General features: G+C 49.6%; 1 protein-coding gene across 2 annotated transcripts; it reads right to left on the bottom strand.

The window, feature by feature from the left end:
* Nucleotides 1–1,081: 1,081 nt before the first annotated feature.
* On the bottom strand, nt 1,082–17,248 carry ZBTB8A (zinc finger and BTB domain containing 8A). Of its 2 annotated transcripts, XM_084816108.1 has the most exons (5): nt 17,089–17,248; nt 15,782–16,096; nt 13,383–14,344; nt 10,398–10,567; nt 1,082–2,305 (listed from the first exon to the last, which is right to left on the bottom strand). In XM_084816108.1, the coding sequence occupies exons 3-5, from the start codon at nt 14,320–14,322 to the stop codon at nt 1,973–1,975; spliced, it is 1,443 nt and encodes a 480-aa protein (XP_084672234.1). In that variant the 5' UTR covers nt 14,323–14,344; nt 15,782–16,096; nt 17,089–17,248; the 3' UTR covers nt 1,082–1,972. The 2 variants fall into 2 exon arrangements, with proteins under 2 accessions (XP_084672234.1, XP_084672233.1); XM_084816107.1 differs by lacking the exon at nt 15,782–16,096.
* Between the last annotated feature and the right edge of the window lie 2,802 nt (nt 17,249–20,050).

Genomic DNA, 20,050 nt, shown 5'->3' with positions numbered 1-20,050 from the left:
CATCGCCTTGAGGTGGCTGCTTCCTCTTTCCCGGCCCCCCTGCAAGGCCAAACATCCCAGCTGTTGGTGCTGGGTGGCAGCCCAGAGACTTGGTTGGGCCTTTTGCTCTCCTGCTGCAGTGGGGGATGCTGCTGCTGTGCCATGCCCCCCGCCACTTGTGTGCTCCCTCCTCCTCTGCCTGGCTGCTGAAACACAAGGGCCCCCTTGACCCAAGGGGGATTGGCAGGTGAGTGGCCCAGTGGGCAGGAGAAGCTGCAGTGGCCACACACCCCAATGCAATGGGAGAAGAGGGCGCTCTGGGCTGCAACCTGGCTGCACCCCCCCCCCCAATCCCTACAGGAACCCAGCGGGGCATGAAGTTTGGCTGCCGGAATGGGACGGGAGGAGGAGCAGAGCCCATCGTGACCACACCGTGTTATGGTCCTGCAGGTGCCGTTTGCCCCTGGAGCTCAGCGCCTTGTGGAATATCCAGGGAGGAAGAGGCGGCTGCCCCGAAGGTCCGGTCCAGGATGGAGTTCCATTTGGCCCTGCTCTGCCTCCCCTCCCACAGACCCCTCAAATATCGAGGGTTTAAAGAAGGGAGAGGGAAGCTGTGCGGGCACACAAGAGACCGGAGGAAACATCTGCACCGTGTGTTCTGGCACTGTAGTTAGAAGCAGACAAAGCCACTCTAGCACTTGCAAGACATACAAACATGGCTTATAAGAGGGGATTTTAAGCCAACAAAGTAGGTTTTGGAAGACTGAATTATGATTTTGTCTAATTTAATAATGATTTAGAGAGGCACCAATGCATGCTTTTTTGAAGTACTGTGAACTATTGTCCACTTACACGTTCTTCGATGGGCTCCAAAACGGCTGGTGAGGGATGGACCAGGGTAGAACAGGGCAGGAGCTCAAATGGCTGGATGAGCCACAAAGGCTGCAACCCTGAACTCTTACCTGGGAGTAAGTCCCATGGAACCCAATGGGGCAACAGCTGAGCAGAAATGAATAGGATTGCATTGCACATTGTTGAGTGTATATTTAAATACTGCTATAGCTTTTTATATTGGTTTTTTTTTTAAATAAAACAAAGCCCTCACACTTGCAAATGCTTTAATAGGGTAACTTACAATGAAGTTAACTTTATTTGAAGTGCTCCCCAACATCGCATTTTTTTAAGAAGAGATCCGTTTTATAATATCAAAAGTTATTACTGGTGCAGTTCAGCAAAGAATTGTTCATACATGATATCATCTCAGGATGGATACTTCCTTATGCAACAAAATATTGATACTTTTGAGTAACTAAATTCAAAAGAGACACAATGGCATGTCCATAAATGCATGCAAGTTTAGCCCAAGTCATAGAAAGCCTATATAAGAGATTGCATGTGAACCACAGGCTGATTAGGGACACAGGAACAGTGGTACATTTGGAGGTGCAGGCGCTCATCATGACACTCCCCGTAGCCACACCCCCAAGGAGAGTCCAAAAATTGAGGCAGCTGTTTCATCTCTACCAGGAGCAGCTCTTTAATGCAGGTATTGGGTCTTCATTGCCCATCAACACCAAGCCATCCCAGAATACTTTGCATTACAACAAGGAGCAATACATTGTTGCTGGGGAACTTAATTTCTCTCTAGCTACTGTGGGGATTGTCACTAAGTTCAGAGGGAACAGGGGAGTCTGAAGGGGCAGATGACATCAGAGCATCCCTGCTAATACAAAAGTGTTGGCGCTGTGTCTCCATGAGCCCTGGCTCCACTACACCACTGCGTAGGAACAGAGGAAGCTGCCATATAGAGCCGGACCCTTGGTCCACCTAGCCCAGCATTATCGGCACTGACTGGCAGCGTTGCTCCAGGGTTGCAGGCAGTTCTTCCAGCCCTGCCTGAAGATTCCAGGGAGTCAATCGCTGGGAGTCAACAGTTAAGACAAAGAAATGACAACAGAAAGGGGGAACTTTATTAACCTCGGTCCATTCATAACTACCTAATGCTTGGTTTTATATCTTTTTCTTCTGCTTCATCATCACTGTCATCCACTTGCTGGATTACCAAGTCGGTAGAACCGTCCTCTACAATTTCTACATCAGATCTGTTGTCTTCACCGTAATTCCAACTGGAATCCTTGTCCTCTTCTAGCGGGAATTCAGGTGGTGGCTCTGTGTCCAAATCAATGCGGATGCTGTCTATGCCAGCTTCAGAGAGACATTCGTTGCAAAGTCTGTAACGTCTTGTCCCTTCTTGGACCACCTGCCCTGTCATTTCAGTCACGTGACGCTTGCATTTCCTGCAGATGGGCTTACAAGCCTGGTGAATCTGGGAAGATGGAGAGGAAGGATGATTGCTCAAAAGGAAAATAGCAAAGCTCATGTTTGTTTCTAGCAATTTTCTCAGTGCTGAGATACTGACTTTAAAAATCAACTCAGTCTGTCTAGTTCAGCCAGGTGCCCTCCCTGCAACTCCCATCATCCCCAAGCCAGCATGGCCATGATGGGCATTGTGGTCCAACCCATCTGGAGGTCACCAGGTTGGGGAAGGCTGGTCTAGTTTGATGAATAGTAAAAATTCTAGGATCAGAAGACCTTTGCTTGAAGAGAAGAGATAAGGCAATTGCAAATTAACTCACCCCACCCCAAGCATCAGAATGGTAAGGCTCCCACCTTAACTCCCTGTGTGCATAAGTAGCAGTAAAATCATTGCACTTGTCTCACATATTCTGCTCACTTACAACTTAGGTTCTATGTACCCACACTTCGCCTTGGGTTCTCCAACTGAATCCTCTACCGCGGCAGGTTGGGAGCAGCTCTGAAGCTGGGCTCAGTGCTACATAAACGTATAAATAGTGCTGCCCCCAAACAGCAGAGGGAGAATTGGGGCTGAATGGCCTAAGCACAGAATGAGACATACTTGAATGTTTTACATAATCTAAGCTTCCAAAAGGAGAAATTTGAAGCATGCTTTGGGTGGACAGATAGCAAAATATGGTCCCAAGTGCAACCCTCAGATCCCAGTGCATTTTGGACTTCCACACCCATCAGCCCGAGCCAGCATGATTGGTGGTCAGGAATCCTGGGAATTGTAGTCTGAAACATATGGAGGGCATCAGGTTGACGAAGACTGAAACAGAGGCTCCATGCCCAATTTCATACTCAAATGGACTTGGTCATATGAACAGAATGGTCAGGCTTGACTGCACGGGTGCAGAACCCAGGCCACAGTGCCACACTTGGCCCTTCTGGGGTTGTTCCTCCGGGTTCTCCTGGCCCAACCTCCTTTCCCCAAACTGCTTGGTGGCTTCCTAGCTTGTGTGAGGTTATTTCCCCCATTCTAAAAGGCTGAAATGACTCTTAGTTACTAGGCTTAGTTACGGGCACAAAGAGCTTTGAGATAAAATAGGCAGGTGACTTTGGTATTTTGGCCCTTTTGGCCCCGGCCACCCCTGGAATGTGGCACCCAAGAGCTTCCCGAAATGGAACTTGGCCCTCGGGCTGAAACAGGTTCTGCATCCTGGTTTTACAATGACAGAGGGGAAATCAAGATGCCTGTAAATTATGGAGCCTCTCCCAAGTTCCTTAATTAAGTTGCCATGGAGAGTAGAATGTCCAAACCTATGAGAGTCAGTTTTGACATGAACAACCATGGTATTGTGCCTATATAGCAAATACCGGGTGCAAGAAAGCAGGGAGCCCAACCTATATAGTGCAGCGGCATAGCTGACCAAGGGTGCATTTTCAGAAAAGCATCACATTTACATCGCTTGTGGACTAATGCATAGTGATCATTCTTAGATAACGGGGCACGGGATATCGCACGTATGCACACATCCATGGCCAGTTGAAAATTTAACATGGTACAACACACAGTGACTCATATTTGACAGAAGAGGGTACGAATATAGTAGTTCATGAAGTCATTAAAAACATCAGGATGGCTTTGCACAAAACATAATATACATGTGCACATGCAAACATTTGATATCTCTACGTCAGCCATACATACTTCAGCATTTTAAACCACTGAGCACTTCTTCATAAAAGCACTAGATTAAACCATATGTAGACTTATATATAATTATCCCTTTCAGATATGGACTAGATGGACCTTGGTGTGATCCAGCAGGGCTCCTCTTATTTCTTATGTTCTTAACAGGTGCCACAATAGATACGTAGAGATACAAGGCATTTATTGTGCACTTGTGATTCCTCACTCACGGAAGTTTGCTGGCAGTTTGCATGATGCGGTCATCCTCCAGGGCCTCTCCCGTTTTTTGGACTGTTTTAGCCATTTTTCACCTAATGAGGGATGTTTTGTATATTTATGAACGGTAGCAGGAAACCTTTGTGTATTTGTGCAATTCCGCTATACCACAGCGCCACCCAGTGACTGTGTAATGGAACATATAGAAAGGCAGAGAAAGAAAAACCCCTGAAAAAAACAAGGATCCCGATCTTAATCCCACAAAGAACATGGAAGCAGAAGCCTCAGTAAAGGGGCAGGTTAAAAGCCTCATGGAGAAAAGCCCATAGAAAATGCAGAATCCTAAATACTGGACTGTTTGGGCAAATATGGCAAAATATGTCAGTTTGACCTGTGCAAAATTTTGCCAGGCAGCAAGGTCTTGGTTGCATTCTCCCATCTACCAGGTAGAGAACAGATGTCCACCATCTATCTTCAGGTTTCCTTGGGTAGTTATACATAAAACTGAGGATAAAGAATACAACCCTGTCTTGTCTTGATTACTCTGGGATGGCTGGACTGGAGACATCTGTCCCACCACACTCGCTCGGTAAATATGGCTTTATACAAATTTGCTAGAAAGCTTAGAAATGTTTTCTCAAAGCTAGATGAGCAGGAGGGAGTAAGGAGAAAGAATCTAGACCCTTAGGTCGGAGCTAATTTGATTGATTACTTTGTCACTGCCATTCTAGAACCATGCATATTGTTCCGATGTTTTACTGATTGCTTTGTTATGTTATTTTCTGACTAATACAAATGTGTACTATTATCTTCTATATGAAGACCACCTTATTTTCAGGCATTGTATATCAAGAAACTAATTTATCTGTTTTGGTTAAAATCTTGAGTGTGTGGTGTTTGATACTGGTCAGGCTTTACCCTCTGTCCCGCAGGGTGCAAAGGTCCACATCTGAACTTTCATTAGACCACAAAAGTAACAGTCCAAAACATCTGGAAGGCACCAGGTTGGGGAAAGCCGCTGGAGCACAGGAAAAGCACAAGATTTCTCTGTCCCGAAAGGCAGTCAGATACTGAATGAGCATCTAGGCAACAGGAAGATGTCCCTGGTCAAAAAGCCAACCGTAGTTCACCATCAGCTGGAAGCTTCTGTGCCCATTACAGGCAACAGCATCACATGAGTGCCAACAGGGTGCCATAATGACCATGGTCTCTGGCATGTACTAGATGCGGGAACATACAGATGCCTGCCTCCCCATAGTTACATGCTGCTGAGACACTTAAAACGTGGAGAAAGCTTTTTGTTGTTGTTTATTCGGTCAGTCGCTTCCGACTCTTCGTGACTTCATGGAGCAGACCACGCCAGAGCTTCCTGTCGGCTGTCGCCACCCTCAGCTCCCCCAAGGTCAAGTCCGTCACCTCCAGAATATCGTCCATCCATCTTGCCCTTGGCCGGCCTCTCTTCCTTTTGCCTTACACTTTCCCTAGCATCAGCATCTTCTCCGGGGTATCCTGTCTTCTCATTATGTGGCCAAAGTACTTCAGTTTTGCCTTTAATATCATTCCCTCAAGTGAGCAGTCTGGCTTTATTTCCTGGAGGATGGACTGATTTCTTGCAGTCCAAGGCACTCTCAGAATTTTCCTCCAGCACCACAGTTCAAAAGCATCTATCTTCCTTCGCTCAGCCTTCCTTATGGTCCAGCTCTCGCAGCCATAGGTTACTACGGAGAATACCATTGCTTTAACTATGCGGACCTTTGTTGTCACAGTGTGATGTCTCTGCTCTTAGCTATTTTATTAAGATTTGTCATTGCTCTCCTCCCAAGAAGTAAACGTCTTCTGATTTCCTGGCTGCAGTCAGCGTCTGCAGTAATCTTTGCACCTAGAAAGACAAAGTCTGTCACTGCCTCCACGTTTTCTCCCTCTATTTGCCAGTTATCAATCAAGCTGGTTGCCATAATCTTGGGTTTTTTGAAGTTTAACTGCAACCCAGCTTTTGCACTTTCTTCTTTCACCTTTGTCATAAGGTTCCTCAGCTCCTCCTTGCTTTCAGCCATTAAAGTGGTATCATCTGCATATCTGAGATTGTTAATGTTTCTTCCAGCGATTTTAACTCCAGCCTTGGCTTCATCAAGCCCAGCACGTCGCATGATGTGTTCTGCATACAGGTTGAATAGGTAGGGTGAGAGTATACAACCCTGCCATACTCCTTTCCCAATCTTAAACCAGTCCGTTGTTCCGTGGTCTGTTCTTACCGTTGGTCATTATACAGATTCCTCAGGAGGCAGACAAGATGACTTGGTATCCCCATACCACCAAGAACTTGCTACAGTTTGTTATGATCCACACAGTCAAAGGCTTTAGAATAGTCAATAAAACAGAAATAGATGTTTTTCTGAAACTCCCTGGCTTTCTCCATTATCCAGCGGATATTGGCAATTTGGTCTCTAGTTCCTCTGCCTTTTCTAAACCCAGCTTGTACATCTGGCAATTCTCGTTCCATGAATTGCTGAAGTCTACCTTGCAAGATCTTGAGCATTACTTTACTGGCATGTGAAATAAGTGCCACTGTTCGATAGTCTGAACATTCTTTGGTGCTTCCCTTTTTTGGTATGGGGATATAAGTTGATTTTTTCCAATCTGTTGGCCATTCTTGTGTTTTCCAAATTTGCTGGCATATGGCATGCATCACCCTGACAGCATCATCTTGCAAGATTTTAAACAGTTCAGCTGTTTCCTGCTGCCTTGTTATTAGCAATGCTTCTTAAGGCCCATTCAACCTCACTCTTCAGGATGTCTGACTCTAGCTCACTGACCACACCATCAAATCTATCCCCGATGTTGTTATCCTTCCTATACAGATCTTCCGTATATTCTTGCCACCTTTTCTTGATCTCTTCTGCTTCTGTTAGGTCCTTGCCATCTTTGTTTTTGATCATACCCATTTTTGCCTGGAATTCACCTCCGATGTTTCTAATTTTCTGGAAGAGGTCTCTTGTCCTTCCTGTTCTATTATCTTCTTCCGCTTCTGCGCATTGCTTGTTTAAAAATAATTCCTTATCTCTTCTGGCTAACCTCTGGAATTTTGCATTTAATTGGGCATATCTCCCCCTATCACTGTTGCCTTTTGCTTTCCTTCTTTCTTGGGCTGCTTCCAGTGTCTCAGCAGACAGCCCTCTTGCCTTCTTGGTTTTCTTTTTCTTTGGACGTTTTTTGTTGCCGGCTGCCTCCTGAACAACGTTGCAAACTTCTGTCCATAGTTCTTCCGGGACCCTATCTACTAAATCTAGTCCCTTAAATCTATTCTTCACCTCCACTGCATATTCATGAGGAATATCAGTGAGCTCATATCTAACTGATCTGTGGGTCTTCCCTATTCTCTTGAGTCTGATTCTAAATTGTGCAATAAGAAGTTCGTGATCTGAACTACAATCAGCTCCAGGTCTTGTTTTTACCAACTGTATAGATGTCCGCCACCTTTGGCTACAAAGGATGTAGTCAATCTGATTTCGGTGTCGACCGTCTGGTGAAGTCCATGTATAAAGTCATCTCTTAGTTGTTGGAAGAGAGTGTTTGTTATGCACAGTGAGTTGTCTTGGCAAAATTCTATCAGCCTATATCCTGCTTCATTTTGATCTCCCAGACCATGCTTGCCTGTAATTCCAGGTGTCGTTTGACTACCCACCTTAGCATTCCAGTCTCCTGTAATGAAAATAACATCTTTTTTTGGCGTACTATCCAGTAGGTGCTGCAGATCCTCATAGAACTGATCTACTTCTGCTTCTTCAGCATCTGTGGTTGGGTCATATATCATGAAAGAACCAAAGAAATTAATGATATTATAAGTTGCAACAAACTAATAATAATTGGCACTTCAATGACCAAGGGGTCAAAAAAAAAAAGGAAAACAGCTCACCAAAATGAAAAAAGAAAATACAGAGCTCTTTCTGCAACTTTATATTGACTGCCAGACATGAGGTGGGAATCTCGGTTTCTTCAAGTATGAAGATCAGGCATTCCTCCTTCAGTGTCTGACAAAGGAAGTCCTTCCAGTTTGCTTGTACAGGTACAGCACCTACAACATGTCGTTCCTCACCCTTTCATCGCTTTGCTCTGGCTATACCTTTCAAGGAGTCTGCTATGTAGCAGTCCCACACAACATCTAGGCATGATATATTTCAAGTAGCCCAGAGACATATGGCATGGGCGCTGTCAGGAGTGCCCTGGCGGCCTCTTTCAGTAGACTCCAATAGCCAACTCAAGACACAGACGGAAGGTTTCTTTTCAAGGTTTTAATCCTTTTACAACTTAATTACTCTTTCTGATGCTAATCACCAGCGACTAAGCAAGGAACAGCAGAGTGGCCTATGCGCTGAGTAGGCAGTTGATCCCCGTTTGAAGGAGAGTCACTTGAAGACCCTGAACTTATGGGCTAGGGAGAGATCCTCCCTCTTTCCCTTGGGTCCACAGGAGGCGGCCGTTGCTTGCGCGCCAAACGGGCGCTACGCCTCCTTTCCGCGCCCTCCATCACTCGTCGAGCATCCAGCAAGCCCCCCCACACACACACATGCTCACTGCCAGGGTCACTATCTATCTCAGGAATGCCGGCAGGAGGAATCTCTGCCAGCTGCTGTGCTTGTGAGGGATGAGCTGGCTCCTCTCCCACGGATTGCTGATCCTCCTCAGAATCAGAACTGCTCTGGGGTTCCATCGGCTCAGTTTCCACCCTGACAGGCACACATGTGCAATATTACAAGCCTCAATATCTGAAAATGACTATGAATTAATCCAAATACGGTGTAAATCTGATGCGTTTATGAAAAAAGTGATTAATTGTTATGAAAAACTGAACTATGCTGAGTGGCTAACAGATGTATGATATCAGATGTTTTTGCTTGTAATGTGTAATCCAACATTTCTAAATATTTTGTTCAAAGCTATCCTAGTGTTTTTAATGACTGATGAACTAGGTTCATAGCATCTTGGGTCAAATGTAAGACACTGTAGGTTCTATCATGCTGCAATATCACATGCTTGAATATCTGAAAATGATCACTATATGGTGTACATTTGGTGTTTTTTATGAAAAAGTGCATGATTGTTATGAAAAGCTGAGCTATGCCAATGCACTAACACAACCCATACACTTTGAAAACGTTTTTTTATAGTTTTTATCCAATGTGTCATTCTACATACTGAACTTGTGCAGTTTTAAATTGGATAGATTAGTGAATCACTTACACCAAGGACTGCTAAACTGAAAGGAAACCATCACAAAGTTTAATGCTTACTGTTTTATAGTGTGATCGTGTCCCTTAACTTGAGCTTTGAAAAAAGGATAATTTCAATAATCCATAACAAGCAATTATTGCAATAGGCACTGAGGGGGTGGGGGAGGTACTAACTGCAATGAACTGAATAGAATATGGACAGAGTATACAGTTTCTTCAGGTCGTTGTAACCAAACATCTTTTATTTATTTTGGAAGTGGTTGCTTCAATTAAGGCAGGCAGATAGAACTGGTACAATAGTCTTGATGGCTATGTGCTACCTCCAGTACCAGAGGCAGTGAGCCTATGTACACCAGTTGCTGGGGAACATGGGTGGGAGGGTGCTGTTGCTTGTGGGTCCCTGGTTGACAGCTGGTTGGCCACAGTGTGAACAGAATGCTGGACTAGATGGACCCTTGGTCTGATCCAGCATGGCTCTTCTCATGTTCTTAATATTTTATGCTATGGTGTAATTTTAATTATAATATTGTATGTGTGTTTACTAAGCCTTTTACTTCTGGGTTTTTCTCCAACTGCGATCATAGGATTATCTGACTTTAAGGCCCAGGATGGGACAACCTAGAAATCCATCTGAAATAATATGGGGCATGATCCACTTATTCCACTAGGAAATATTTAAGCATGTGTTTAGTGCTCCCACTAAAATAAAAAGGATTTCAAAGTGCTTCACTGTGGCTGGATCATGACCATATTTCATGAGCAGGTATTATCTAGTTTCAACCCCATCCCCTGGGCTTTAGCATTATCATGTTAGATGTATGAGAAATAGACTGTCTTAGGAAATTGAGTTGAAGACAAACTTGCTGTCAGGCTCAAGGGATTTTCATAAAAAGAGACTACTGCAAGACAGAACACATCGGTACATCCCATGTAGCTGCAAGGGCAGTACAGTCTGACAGTAAAACCTGTTTAAAAATATGTACCGTTCGGAAATGGCTGCTCAAGTGATCGAGCCGGCTGAACCTCTTCCCACAGGCTTCACACGGATACGGCCGCTCTCCCGTATGGCAGCGGAGGTGGCGCTTCAGGTCTGCTTTCCGTTTCACCACGTGAGTGCAAAACGGGCACTTGAATCTCATTCTAGGCAGATCATCTGTGAGCACAAAGTAATCCTTTTAAAATGCTGCCAAAAATGTAACATTTACAGCAAAGTGGTGATTTTAGCCAATAGAAAACAATTGACTTCTCTAGGCTGCGAACACTGCATTTGCTTGTTTAAAAAATCAGTTCTGCAATACATATAAATTATGCAGATTAAGTAAATCTGCATGTATTTATTTTGCCTAGTCCTGCTGCAGTAAGTCACAGGGAACTGTAATTAATGGTCCACCCTCTTTAATGAGCTTCCGTCGTGCATTAAAAACGTTGTTGTTCAGGCAGGCATTTGGGGTGGGTTAGGGTATTTTAGAAAATGTTTTTATTGTAGAATTTTGTTGTTTTAAACTGTTTTTATTGTATGTTGTACATCGCCCAGAGTGGCTGGGTGACCAGTCAGATGGGCAATTAATAAATTTAATAATAAAATAATAAAATAACTCTGCAAGATACTGAGGCTTGCCTGCACCCAGACCACAGGAAAACCTGCCCAGGAGGAGCAGCCCCCACTCCCACCACCTTAAAATCTGGATTCTGAGGCTCACACACTTTCAAGACCATCTGCAACCATAGAGATGTTAAGGGTGTAATCCTATGTACGTTTAGACAAAAAAAAGGCCTACAACTCCCAGCTTTCCCCAGCCAGGGCTTTTTTCTGTCTAAACACCCACAGGATTGCATCCTAGCATGCTTTTTTTTATTGACCACTGGGGTTTTCAGGATGCTGAATTTTGCGCCCAATACTACATGATGCTCTTGCATGGGGCAGTCAAGGAACACACAGAACCCTGCTGTAGGAGTCTCGTGAATCCCCTCGCCAATTTGCTAGAGGTGAGTACCCCACTCCCTCGGGGCCAAACCCACCACGTGGCAAGGTGAAAGGGGCTGTTTCAGACAGTGGAATTTGGGGGGGGGGTAGGTATAAGGCCGAAACTGACATCTCAACAGTGTGGCAAGACTTTTTAAAGCCATCCCCCACTCCTCAAGCATGTGCAGATGATATGGGGGAAGGGCAAAACCTTGTTTCACCTCCTGCAGTGTTTTGGAGAAGGCAAAAAAAAACCCCAGAGTCCTTCTCACAGCTTTCACCTTTAAGGGACTGAGGAAGGGAGAAGAAGCAAGAGACAAATGCAGTTTCTGCCTTCTACAAAATGTCCTGCATGAAATCAATAGCAAACCCCAGTCCCTCTCCTATAAGCAGAGGACTCCAGCAAGGGAGGAGCTGGTGACAACCACAAATAATAACTGGCTAGTAAGCCAAGCCAAGACCTACGGGCCCTGTATTAAGGAAGAGCAACAGTTTCCAGGCACATTATGGTGACCACCTTCCCTAACCAGGTGCCTCCCAGATGTGTTGGACTACAATTCCCATTACCAGCAGCCATGCTGACCGGGGATGGTGGGAATTATAATCCAGCACATCTGGAGCACACTAGGTTGGAGAAGGCTGAGTTATACAAATACCTGGCAAGCACTTCATCTTGGGGAATTCACACCTATTTCGTTTTCAATTATTAAAGAAGGTGTTTTCTCCAACTGTCTCCCCTCGATGGGAAAAAAAGGACAAGACAAATAAAACTTACCAGAACGTGTCCCTAGATCAGTGATTTAAAAGAAGTGTACTGTGCATAGTTCCTATAAATGTGTATTATTTTAGATAACAGATGACCCGAGAAGCTCTGCTGAGGATTTAGAATGCTGTCAAAGAGGGTAGCACACCCTGGCCAGCCCTTTCCTGAGGGGAGGGGGGAGGCAATCTGCTTTCGGGGGGGAACACGAGTGGGGGACAGACGAAGGCAAGAACTGGCGTCTCAGTGGTGCAGCAAGATGTTTTAAAGCATATGCTCTAGCAGGGTGAGTTGGGGGAGCCATATGGCAACTGCAATAGGCAGCAACATGTCTTGGTCTGAGACTGGACAGCACTGCGAATCCAGTCATAAGTGACAGGTAGCAGTGGGTGCAAGCAGCAGTTTTAACTAGTCCAAGTTTCCAAAGTGTTTCAAGGATTTGGTTCTTCCTTTTTCACTTGCTCAAAAAGAAGCTAAAACACCATAGCCTACTATACTTGCAGCTCCTCCTTGAGCAGGTAAAAAAGGAAAAGAAAAAATTATTTCTAAAACATATCATGCACCTGATGAAGTTGACAGTGTCCACGAAAGCTTATGCCAGGGGGTGGGTCACTTCGGAGGGTCCAGGGGCCAATTTCTGCACTTCCCTGCAATGCTGCCAAATGCAGCTAAAAAAGGCCCATGTGGGGACATGACTTGTTTTAATGAAAAATCGTACTTCTGAAGCCCTGAACTAAAACAAGGCACGCGCTCCTCATGGGTCTTGTTTTAAACAGAAACTGGGGGGGGGATTTGCTGCTGCTGCCCACCACCAAAACTCGGCAGCAATTCTTGTGAACTGCTTATGTATTTAGCAGTCTATACATTTTTCAAATAATAAAAATAATCATTCAGCCCCACCGCCATTTCCTGAAGAGCTAAATGCTCAAACCATGTTGTTCTGCGCAATAGAACATGTTCCTGTACCCACTGGAATCATTCTCCTCACGTGAGCAATTATGAACCAGGAGTTTCTACGGCTTCTTTTTTTTGTTCACCACTGGTAATAGGGGGTCATGGTTAAACAGTTAAAATAATCAACTTCTGTGCAGCAAAGAGTCAATAAGGGTACAATCCTATGCATGTCTAGACAGAAGGAAGTCCTACATCTCCCAGCATTCCCCAGCCAGCTGTACTTTCTTCTGCCTAAACATGCATAGGATTGTGCCCTAAGAAATGAACTGTACACTACACAAATAGCCTTACCATCAGCCCAGCTCCCCATGACACCCAGTACAGAGGGCATGCTAGTATATGGCTCATCTGCTTTGGAAGACTTCGACTTGCCAGCAGGATGTGGAGAGTCATGTTCTTGCTGCGACACGGCCAAACCTCTCGGGACCGTTTCAGATCCCTGGCCGTACTGGTAACCCGGATGGCCCGAATCACCTTCGGAATCGATTTGGACCTCCTCTTCAGACGGAGGAGCGTGGCTGGCAGGCTCAGAAGCTCGGTCTTCCAGTTTGCTCGATTTATAGTGTGGGACTTTGGGGGGCTGTGGCAGTCCTATGTGCCTGCTGGTCTTCTTCATAGGCTCTTGCCTTTGGTCGTGCTTGGACAGCTGCTGGGCGTTTCTTTGCGTGGCTGGGTAATAACTGAAATTGGTCCAAGAATTCCCACTCACTATACATGTCCCTTGATCTGGGCTTAAGTGTGAGTGGGGTGGGCTGCTCTCTGCTCTCCACCCGGCGCCATACAGGCACAAACGCTCCACCCCATTCGAGTTAACTTCCTTGTCTGAGAGACTAAAATAGCGATCTTTTTCCTTCTCGCTGATGTCCAGAGAAGATTTAATGAATGTCTTGCAAACACTAATCACGTCCGTCATCTGCAGGTAGCTGGCAGCTGACATGACCTCAATCACATTCTGGCCAGTGAGAGAAAGTTTGCCTGAATACACAAAATCCAGAATCACGGAAAACGTTTCGGGAGAAAAGGCCTGGAAGGTGGCTGTTGTGGGTTGGCTGGGTTCCTTCGAGCACTGGGAAAGAAGCATTTTGAAGTAGCCGCTACTAGCAAACAGCACATTGCGATGGGCTTTGAAGACCTTCCCCTCAACCAAAATGCTGCAGTCACAGAATAAGTCTTGTCTGCGCTGCTCGTTTAATTGTTGCAGGAGATGGAACTGGTGGGAAGAAATCTCCATTCTAAGACTGGGTTGCGTTACTCTACAAAAGAGAACAAATAATCTCTATTTTCTACATACAAACCCCAGCTGCAAGATTTTTAGCAACAGCTGGTACATTTTAAGACATCAATACAAAGGGAGTTGGTAAAGCCCTCAGGCACCCACAGATTGTCAGTGACAGGCTGCAATCTTAAGCACGCTTATGTGGAAGTAAGGGCCAAATCAGATGTGCTGCAAATTACACAGGAAGCCGTCTCATACCAGGGTCAGACCACTGGCCTAGTTTTGACTGGAAGCAGCTCTCCAGAGTTTCAGCCCTAACTGGAGATGCCAGGGACCAGTGGAGGCTGGTGGCTCCAATATCAGTGGGACGGTGAATCCACTCCAGGTTTCGGTTAGAACCACTCAGAGCTCTAAAGGGCACATTGGAGAGCTCCTTTAGAGTTCTGAATGAAACCTGGAGCAGGTTCTCCACCCCACTGACACCGGAGCCACCAGCCTCCACTGCCAGGAACTGAACCTGGGAACCTTCTGCATGCCGGGCAGGGGCTCTGCCACCGAGCGATGGCCCTTCCCCTGAAGACAACCTCAGGTTCCAGTCTTCATGGTTCCAAATAAAGGACTGATTTAAATTAGATCATAGGGAGTTATCTTTTATCAACTCAGACCATTGGCCCATCTAGGTCAGTCTTGTCTACACCGGCCCTCACCGCCCGGCGCCTTCCAGATGTTTGGGATGACAACTCCTGGTCATTGGTGATGCTAGCTCAGGCCAGCGGAGGCTGGTGGCTGCGATGTCAGTGGGGCAGTGAACCCGCTCTTGGTTTCAGTCAGAACCAGCCACAACTCTAGAGGAGCTCTCCAGGGGAAGCATTTTGGACAGCTCCTTTAGAGTTTTGATTGGTTCTGACTGAAACCTGGAGCAGAGCCACTGTGCCACTGACACCGGAGCCACCAGCCTCCGCTGCAACCTGGTGCCCTCCAGATATGCTGGACGGCTCCAGGCTGGGGAAGGGTGTCACAGACTCACAACATCTGTCCACTTTAAGCCACACAGCAATACACTTGGTTGATTTAAATATTAAGGCGGCTGCAGTTGTGGAAGGAAAGAATTCCCAGGTGGACCCCAACACAACTTGTGAAAACTAGTGATGCACACACGTATCGTTTGGAGCTGTTATGTGGGAAGTGCCTCCCTGGAGGCGGATGGCACACTCAGCATACGGCAGGCTCAGTCCACAACAACAGAGCAATAACAGCGTTTCCACACAACCAAACCATTCTGTGGAGGCTATTCATCTCCTGCATATGGCAGTCAGGCCCCAGCTTCTTGGCTTTCCTTGGGGATTGGCACATCATGGCTCTGGTAGCTAGTCAGACACTTACTACCAGCTCACACAAGATATTTAATCCGCAATTGGTGTGCCAAGTTTTTTGTTAGTTTGTTGCCGTTTTGGCTGCTGCTTTGGTTTATTACATGTATATCCTGTCTTTCCTCCAAGGCGCTCAAGGTGGTGTGTATGGTCCCTGCTATTTTATCCTCTGAACAACCCTGCGAGGTAGAGGGTCAGTGACTGGGCTAAGATCACCCAGGGTGCTTTGTGGCTGAGTGGGGATTTGAACCCAGGGCCCATCGGTCCTTGTCCAACAGTCATGGCTCAGACGAAGATCCTTCCTCACACCAGTTTCCCAGAGGATCCTGCTGCCACGACACTACAGTTGGGGGTCAGCAGCTGCCGCCCTGGCTCCAAATCCGGGCCCCCGAGAGACTGCGACAGGCTCGTCTGCCGGCCTGGAGGCAAAGAGGCGTGGCGAAGGAGGCATCTGACGAGCCAAACGCGGGGGGGCGCGCTGAGGCGGTGGCTCCTCGCCCGCCCCCTCTCCTCAAAGCGGCCCTCGACGCCGACCAGGCCCGCCCCGAGGGGTTCCCACGGCCGACCGACCCCCGCCCGCGTCTCCAGGTGCGCTCCAGCGCCAGCCGCGCACGCAGCCCGGGGCGAGCAGGCCGAGCGGCGCGCTGCGAGTCGCAGGGCTGCAATCTGGCGCGCTGCCTCGAGGCGGCCGCCCCACAGCCCCCAGCCGCCGCCCGGGCCGGGCCGGGCCGGCGAGCAGCAGCGCCCGCGCACCCTTCCCTCTCCGCCCCGCGCAGCCGGGCCCGGCCGCGCGGCAGAAGGCGCGCCGCGCGCATTGGCAGAGGGCGCCGTCAGTCTCCGGGCCGCCCGCCCCGGAGTGGATGCTCGGCCGTCGGCGGCAGCGACGCCCGACGGCGCTGGAGGCGCGCCCGGCCAGCCACCAGGGACCGGCCCCGGCCGCCCGGGAGGCTCGGCTCGGCGCGTCGCGCACGCCGCCGCCGGGCGCCTCGGGAGCGGGGCAGCCCCGCGCGCGCGCCCGGCTGTCCCGGGGAGCGATGCGGCATCCCCAGCCCTGTTCCGGGCCGGGCCCGCGGCGGCGCCCGCCCCGGTTCCGCAGCAGGGCGCGGGACTCGCCCCTGAGCTGCCCGGCGCGCTCGCGGCGCTGCCCGCGGGGCCGGGAGGCGCCCATCCCTCGCCAGCCCTTTGTTGCAGCCGAGCGCCGCGCCCGGGGCGGCGGCAGTGGCGGCAAATGGCGCCTGCCCGCCGGGGCTGCCCGGGCGCTGCCCGACTGGGGCGCGCGGCGGCGGCGTGGCCGGGCGTCTCCCGCCAGCGGGGGCCGCAGCGGCTCTCCGGGCGGCTACCCTGCTGCGGCCCGCCTCAGCCCGGAGGGCGCCCCGCTCGGCCTGCTGCTGCGAAGGCGCCGCTGACTTACCGCTCGGCGGAGGCGCGGGCTGGGCTGGGCTGGGCTGCAGCTCCGGGGAGGCGGGCGGGCGGGGCGGCGGGCGAGGGTTCGGCGGTGGCGGGGCTGCCCGAGCGCCGCTTCGCCCGGGGCTGGCGGTGCGAAACGTCGCCGGGCTCCGCCGCCCCAGAGCAGGGAGAAGCCCGACCGGGGGAGAAACAAAAGGTAGTTGCTGACGTGGGCGTTGGAGAGAGACGCCCGAGGGCTGGGGACACAATTAAAGGGGCAACGCACCGAGCGCGGCAGGAGCCAGGCGCGCACGCCGCGCTCCGCCCGGCCGCGCCCGGCAGCCCCAGCGCCGCCCGCCCCTCCCGCGGCCCCGGCAGCCCCAGCGGGGGACCCGCCGGGCAGCCGCCCGCCGGCCCGCAGCCCCTTCTCGCCGCCCCCCGGCACGGCTTCGGCGCCCCCCCGGCCGCCGCCCCCCGGGCGTGGGGAGGTGGCCCTCCTCGGCGCCCTCCGCAAACCCGGAGCGGTGCCTCCGCCCCGCCTGGCTGCAGGAAACGGGCGCTTCCTTTGGCCCCCCGCCGCCTCCGCGCGCGGCGCTCGCTCGCCTCGCGCCGCCGACTGCTCGGCGCCCAGGGTTAACGACCCCCCTCAAGCCCCCGCGCGCCTCCGGGCGCCCAGCAGCCTTGCCTGCGTTGCCTGGAGCCCGCCTGCCCACGCAGTGGAGCCCGAGGCCGCGTCTGAAGGGGGCGCCGCCGCGGCCGGGCTGGGAACGCCAGATGGGGCTTACGCGGGAGTCGGCGACACGCGTTTCACCTGAGGAGGCCAGTGCAAGGGAGGGCCAACGCGTGCGGCGCCTCTGACCCTGAATCGGGGGGCCCCGCAGGCGCCCAGACAAATGCAGTGGGCAACTAAGCCCCTGACAACGTGCCGGCCTTGACCCGGCAAACCCTCTTTGCCAAACCAGTACACTGTATACCGAGACTGCCCTTGACCGGTGCCCCTAAACCTGCCGCCTCGTGCAGCCCCATGGTGCAGCTGGCCCTGGACCAGTTGCATGCATCTGGGCGCCTAAAGTTTAACAAAATTCACGGCAGGAAAAGAAAACGAAGGCAAGGTGGCCTGCGGAGGTATGCAGGAGGTATGCAAGTACCCTACAGAATGAAAACATTACAGGCCCCCAGACCATAAGGCTGTTCCTTTCTGACTCATTTGCTTAAATCTTTAATCCATTTCAGCTCAGGGAAACGTGCTCTGTAACAATAACCGCTATTACATTTTTTGTGTGAAGGGATTGTCTCTCAGCCAAAATATTGCAGCCACAGAATAAGCGCTGACTCAGAAGGCTGCGTGACACCCCCACTCACCTTAGCCTTTGCAGGACAGCCCCACAAGCCCCCGTTTTAAAAGAATGGTTCTAATCAGGCTCCAGTTGGAGGCAGCAACTTGTGCGTAACAATTCCCACATGCGTACACAGATGTACACACTATAATGAAGGCTGCACATTCGCATCCAGCCAGTTCACTGGGTCTGGATGAGTATCACCAGGCAGGTGGGGATAGAACCATTCAGATATGCAGCTCTACTGGCAATGCACACCAAGCAATGTGTCATGACGCCACGAATGCCTGTGTCATGAGGTCAAGTACTCAGGCCAAGATTCAGCAATATCACCTCAGCAGCCACACTAAAATGGAGCACCTCACACTAGGTTTAAGGTGCAGTTAGGCATGAATGCACCCAGGTACATACCCCCAAGCTGTTGGATAACTACTGGTAATTTTGATGGCCGGGCAGAGAGCCCCATGCCTAAGCATAGCAATGCCGGAGAAATCCAAGTCTGATTAGATTTGGACGAGAGGCATCTGATGGTATTCTTGTGGTATGCATTTTGCCCAGGGACCTTTTTCCTTTCGTTTTCAGCACTGTAAAAACCCCAGGCTCGAGTCCCCATTGTTCAGGCCTCCCTAAGGGCCTTGGCACCAGTGGTTCCTGGCTGGTGGCGAGCTTGGTGTTCCTGGCTGCTCCTGTTGGCTCTCCCACTCGTGGCTGATATCAGTGCTCAGCCATGGAACTCTACCAACCCTTTCCCTTGAGCTCCACTCTTGTGCAAGCAAATACCTGAAATGTGGCATCCAAGAGTCTTGCCTAAGGCTCCTGTTGCCACAGGAGTTTCTCTGCACCCCAGAATCACCTTCAGGAAGGATCCAGTGGGTATCCCAATTTGCCCAGTCCCAACTTCTGTAGCTCCCCAGGAACCGTAATAGGCCATTTAAGTCCAGGCCCATCACACAAGTCTTCTAAGCACAATGATGCTCCATTTTGACACTGAGCGCACTTCAAGCTAATCTCCCTGCCGTTGAAGCCCAGTACATGGCATGGTATGGTGTCCACTTGGTCTTTTGCCTGATGTGCTTAATGTGCATGGGATTGTCTGTTGCCTTTGAGCTAATTACTCCCCTACTGAGGTCTGTATAAGTTTGGTGCCTACATATGTACTGCAAGCTAGCCGATTTCCAAAGTGATCAGTGTGTACATTTTGCAATTCTTGTGTGATAAATAAACCAGCCCCCTTTGGAACAGACACGCGCACGCGCACAAGCGTCGCTGGGACAGATCTGCCAAGATGTGCTATTGCCAACGTTAAAAGATCCCCTTCTATGTTAGTATCCTGGAGTGTGCGTGTGCTTTCCCACGTGTCTGGAGAGGACACTTGTTAACAATACTCTGCAAGGTAGGTTAAGGTAAGGGTTAGTGACTGGCCCACTGCCACCCAGAGGCATTCATGACTGAACAGGAATTTGCACGCGGGCCCTCCCAGTCCTAGCCCAGCACCGACTGTTACACCACAGTGGCTCTAGGCAAATGCCCTAGAGCCACTGTGGGTGCTGGGGGAAGAGAAAAGCATACTGGCATTTTGCCCCGTAAAAAAAGACAAGTGTTAAATGCGCACACCAAGATACCTACTTGCGTAGCTGTCCACAGAAGTAC

The sequence above is a fragment of the Heloderma suspectum genome, chromosome 10 (assembly GCF_057233095.1).
Source record: "Heloderma suspectum isolate Gila_16-S chromosome 10, 16-S_ref, whole genome shotgun sequence".
Taxonomy (NCBI): domain Eukaryota; kingdom Metazoa; phylum Chordata; class Lepidosauria; order Squamata; family Helodermatidae; genus Heloderma; species Heloderma suspectum.
Note: the sequence above shows the minus strand (reverse complement) of the source record. Positions and strands in the feature narration are given on the sequence as shown.